Raw genomic sequence first — 5,195 nt, 5'->3', positions numbered from 1 at the left:
GAAGCTTCAGAAAGTGCTCTGGAGCAAGGATGAGAAGAGGCAGCTAGAACTGAGCATAATGGTCTAGTCAACTGGTCTTTGACAAACTCTAAGACAGAGAAAAAGCAGCATAATGAAAACATTAATAACATAGCTTGGTGGTCAGACACCTAAGTCTCAGCATCATGCTCTCTAGGTCGCAGTCCCTCATCTATCAGTTATCTAGCTTTGGATAACTCCTATGCTTTTGCTAAGGCTCAATTTCCCCACTGAGTAAGCTGGGAGATAATAAAAATATTGTGTGGGGACAAAAAGAGATTATACAAGCTAAGTTCTTGGTATGGAGTCAGCACACAAAAATCTTAGCTGTGGTTATTAATCTGAAATGGAGAGAGTAGACATCTGAGAGTTAGAATACCCAGTTTTGAATTCTACCTCACTAATGTCCTGTTAATGTACCCTCGGAAAAACTACAAAATCTCTTCAATGTCATTATTCTCAACTGTTAAAAGGAATATTTGAAGTTAAGGACCCTTCATCTCTAATATTCCTGAATCCTAAGATATGGACGATGAAGATCATTCATTGAGGCTTCTAGCTATATGGTTTAGCTTGCTGTGGCACTGGTCTAGGCTTCAGATGGTCTTAGGTTTAATAAAAATAATAACAATAGGGATAGTAAAAGGTAAAAGTATCTTCTTAGCAACTGGTGTGAGATTCTTCCTAAAGGCAAGACTAACTTTGTTGAGAAAAAGTTTGTTTAAGCCCCAATGGGATGAAACAGGGATTGGCAAACTATAAACTGTGGGTGAAATACAACCCACTTCCTGCTTTGATAAGTAAAGTTTATTGGAACAGAGTCACAGCAATTCATTTGGGATTAGTTTCCGGATGCTTAACTATGCAGGGGTAAAGTGTGAAGTGGTATAATTACAACAAAGACCACGTGGCCTGAAATATTTACAATTTTGCCTCTGAGAGTTAGATAGAGAGTAGAAGGAAGTCAAGGAATGGGGGAGTTCTGTTTCAATTCTAAGAAGGATGCTAATCTGCTTGTTATGCAGAAAGGAGCAGATGAGACTGAGTGTGGTGGGTGGAAAGGGGAAAAGACAGAAAGAATCTGGTGTCTTGGGATTTCTAGAGGAGTGACTTGTGGAAAGAGACACCTCTACTGAGGTTATTTGAGTAATACACTGTATACAGTGCAATAGGTCCCCTCCACTTGATCATCTGAAGTATCATGTTAAAAATCAAAATTCTGCCGGGTTCCGTGGCTCAGCCTGTAACCCTGCGCTTTTGGGAGCCTGAGGTGAGTGGATTGCCTGAGCCCGCGGGTTCGAGACCCGCTTGGGCAGGTGAGACCTCATCTGTACAATAATCAAAAAATCAGCTGGGCGTGGTAGAGCGCGCCTGTAATTCCGGCTACTCGGAAGCCGGAGTAACAATGGCCATATGGCCTAAGTTGGTCTGCTGAGAATTAACCAGGAGACTTTTGAGGCGGAAGGATCGCTGGATCCCAGCAGGTTGAGGCTGCGGTGGCCGGAAGCGGCCACTGCACTCCAGTCTGGGTAACAGAGTGAGACTACAACTCAAAAAAAAAAAAAAAAATCAAAACTCATGCTTGGTGTGATTGGATTTCTAGCCTCATTTGAAAATATTTATTAAACACTTATTAGGTGCCAGTCATTCCTCTAAGTGTCGAATGCTTTACAAATATCAACTCATCCTTAACCTGTGACGGGGTAACATCATTATTCCCATTTTACAAAAAAGAAACTGGGGGACAGAGAGGGGATTGAGTAAAGGATGGAAGTAGATTTTAAAAACGACAGCCTGACTCCCAAGAGGATGCTATGCTGCCTCACTGTCAGTTTGAGGCTGAAAGTTCATGGGGTGGTCTCTTTGATATACAGCTGAGACTCCCCTTCAGAAATGTGGTACTTATTCCCCACTGCCAGACCCCTCTGAGGATTGCCTCAGCAGAATGCAGCTATCTTATGCAGGATTGCCTCAGCAGAATGCAGTGATCTTGTCCAGAGCAACCTGTAAACATGCCTGCTCTACACAGGGCTAAAAAGACCCCCTTCTTCTTACCCTGCTTCAGGACAACACTGAAAGGTTGTCCTAGCTTCAGAATTCTCAATGCAACTTCACCCTCCACCTAATCCTGTTCCTTTTCTTTCCCTTCCCTTTCCCCTTCTTTTTCCCAGACATTGAGCCCCAAACTCGCTGATAAACCTCTTGCATGCTAATATTAAGGGTCTGCTTCTCAAGAACCCCACTTAAGACAATGAGCATGTGCTAAGGAAAGGCCAGAGGAAATTCGGGTTATATAAGAATCTGAGGAGTTCTAAGCTTAACATAGTTACTCCCACCTTCTACCCCAGATTTCAGGTACTTTTTTCTTTCCCTGGGACAAGCTCCTGTCTGGTATCCAAATCCAACAGCCAGGTTCTCCTGCCATGTCAACCTCCAAGCCTAAGCTCCCTATCCCTGAGTGAAAACAGCTGAAAACAGGTGGAATGGATTCTATCCTTTTTGTCTTTTCTGGTAGGAGCACTTTCATCTTTCCAATTAGGAGTCCTTCCCTCACTTAGTCTACTTAGTCATGGTATATAGCAGCCCTCACTCTCCCATCCTTTCTGTACTTTCTCCAAGAGTGACTACATGACCCTAAACTGGCCAATCAGAGTGTTCTGCTTTTTTGGTTACAGGGATTGGCTTAATAATGGGCACATGGCCTAAGTTGGTCTGCTGAGAGTTAACCAGGAGACTTTTGCCTAGGTTTTGGGGAAAACTTGATTTATTTTTACTGGAGTTTGCTAAGCTGCTAAGAATGCATATTTGGAAATGATGGGGCCACAAAGAGAACCTATTTCAAGAAATAAAGCCAATACAAAGGAAGGAGACCCAAGCGGTGAAAGAGAGACCCCTGGCCATATGATATAAATGCCTGGGATCACCCATGATGAAAGCTTTACACACATCCAGACTTTTCAGTTGCATGAACAATACATTTCAAGTCAGATTTTTTGTTACTTGCAACTCAGAGTTGCATAACACTAAATATTATAGCAAGATATCAGTGCAGAAAGTGAGCCTAAAGGCCAGGTACTGGCAAGAATTTGTTCCTTTGGGATCAACTGACTTTTAATTCAGAGTGAGTCAAAGGGTGAGATAATATTTCAGACATCAAGATAGTCACTGGATTGTCATTTTGGGCTTTCTTGGGCATAGGAAGAATTTCAGAATTACAGCCCTAGACCTCATCCTGAAGAAGAGAAATATGGCAGGAGTGCTTTCACTTCTTTCCCAAATTCTAAGGACATAGGAGCTCAGAGGCTTTACCTTCCTTGGGTACTTGTATGGAGCTGTCACTGACATCACATGCTGCTGCAGCTCCTTGGTGAGCTTATCCGGGTCATGGGACAGGAACTGTGGGGCCAGAACCACAAATGCCTTCATTACCTGCAGCGAGGATATGAGGGCCAAGAGAGAAGGAATTAGAGAGTGTAGTCCTCTCCTGGGATAGTGCAAAATCAGTGTTAAGACTTCTACTACAAACATCACCTTTATATGATCCTCAATCATACCTTGCAATATCTGGCCCAAGAGAAAGGGAGAAACTGAGGACACAAATGGCTGTGGCTCCAGCTCTCTCTCTCAGTGGTTTTATTGGATGAGCAGCTAGACAATAGATTGAGATCAGACTCATTTTACACCCAAGGGACAATAGAGAATGATGAGCAGAAAGTAGATACAGGGAGAGAAGAGAAGAGAGGAAAACAAAGACTGGGAACCAGAATCCCAAATGATTTGTTTAATCTCTCCAAACGTCAGCTTACCCACCAGTAAAATGGAGATAAATTGTCATGTTTAATTTATGGGAAATAAAATGAAATCATATGCAGCAGAGTTTAGCTTAGAGCTGGGCACATGGGATTTTCTCAGTAGAGAAAACCCTTTCGACCTCACTTGTCCAGTGGCTCCCATGGTTTTCTGTGGGATTGTTTCATCCCTGCCAGAATATATATATTGCCAGATTTGCATACTGCGGAAATGTACTAGGACATTAATCCACATCTCTCACCTTCACCTTTCTCTACACGCACAAGGAACTCCATCAGATTCCATCTGGGCCTATTCCTATAACTCTGGCATGTTAGGGGTCTTTCTTCTTCCTCATATTTTCACTGTGAACCCCAAGGCTCAGAAGCTCTATCCCTTGGTTCAAATTCCTCCTCTGTTCTCCTAGTCAGGAATCAGATTCTGATTTAAATAGAAAAGAGCTGGATGGAATCCCTCCACCCTCATGATAATAGATCTTATATGGGCGCTTGATACGTGCTAGGGCTTATTCCAAGCACTTTAGATGTAGATATTAGTGCATTTAACTATCATAATAACCCCTCATCTTACAGATGGGGAGACTGAAGAACAGGCAAGCTAAGAAGATGACCCAAGGTCACTTAGCTAATAAATGACTGGGACAGGATTTGGATCTAGGCTGTCCAGTTCCAAAGTCCCTGCTCTTAACCACCCTACGACACTGTCCTTAAGTTCATATCTGTACACCCCCAGGCTTCAACTTCGCCATTACCTCTCCTCGTACAGGGTCTGGGCTGCCGATCACAGCTGTCTCGACCACAGCAGGGTGTTCCATCAGTGCATTCTCCACCTCTGAGGGTGCAATTCGGTACCTGCAGAAGAACCTATTCTTCAGAGAGGAATGGACACACAGACTCTAGACCATCCCCAAAGTCTAGAATTAACCAAAACAAAGATCAAGATTACCCTTCCCAGCCTAGAAACCAAGCTCACCCGCTGGCATTAATGATATCATCTTTCCGCCCCATGAACTGGAAATAGCCATCTTCATCCTTGATTCCCTGGTCTCCCAAGAGCCAAAAATCCCCTCGAATGTTGGCTGCTGTCTTTTGGGGATGGTCCTGGTAACCAAAAAAAGACAGAATCATTGTTCCTGAAAGCCTAAATCCATTGTCCCAGGGCTGTGCAGGTGTGCATTTTAAAACTTGAACAACTACAAATAGTGGACCTGCACCGAACCCACCTAACCCATACCCCAGGTTGAACTGGGTCTCCTCCCTTTATTGCAGTTATTCTTCCCAGAGTCTCTCAACTACTCCCCTGGGCCTGTCTGATGGATAATATTAATGTATTTGTTCATCCATGCTCTAGGGCATCTTCCTCGGCTG

At 43.5% G+C, this 5,195-nt stretch overlaps 1 protein-coding gene across 1 annotated transcript; it reads right to left on the bottom strand.

Annotated features, from left to right (window-relative positions):
- Positions 1-3,327: 3,327 nt before the first annotated feature.
- On the bottom strand, positions 3,328-4,928 carry LOC103256204 (acyl-coenzyme A synthetase ACSM2A, mitochondrial-like; the record flags this gene model as incomplete). Its single annotated transcript, XM_008054105.1, has 3 exons — positions 3,328-3,447; positions 4,580-4,679; positions 4,801-4,928. Coding segments are annotated over 3 exons (348 nt in total), but the record flags the coding sequence as incomplete, so codon positions are not given.
- Between the last annotated feature and the right edge of the window lie 267 nt (positions 4,929-5,195).

The sequence above is a fragment of the Carlito syrichta genome, unplaced genomic scaffold, assembly GCF_000164805.1.
Source record: "Carlito syrichta isolate Samal-C Ts95f unplaced genomic scaffold, Tarsius_syrichta-2.0.1 Scaffold289053, whole genome shotgun sequence".
In the NCBI taxonomy this organism is placed as follows: Eukaryota; Metazoa; Chordata; class Mammalia; order Primates; family Tarsiidae; genus Carlito; species Carlito syrichta.
Note: the sequence above shows the minus strand (reverse complement) of the source record. Positions and strands in the feature narration are given on the sequence as shown.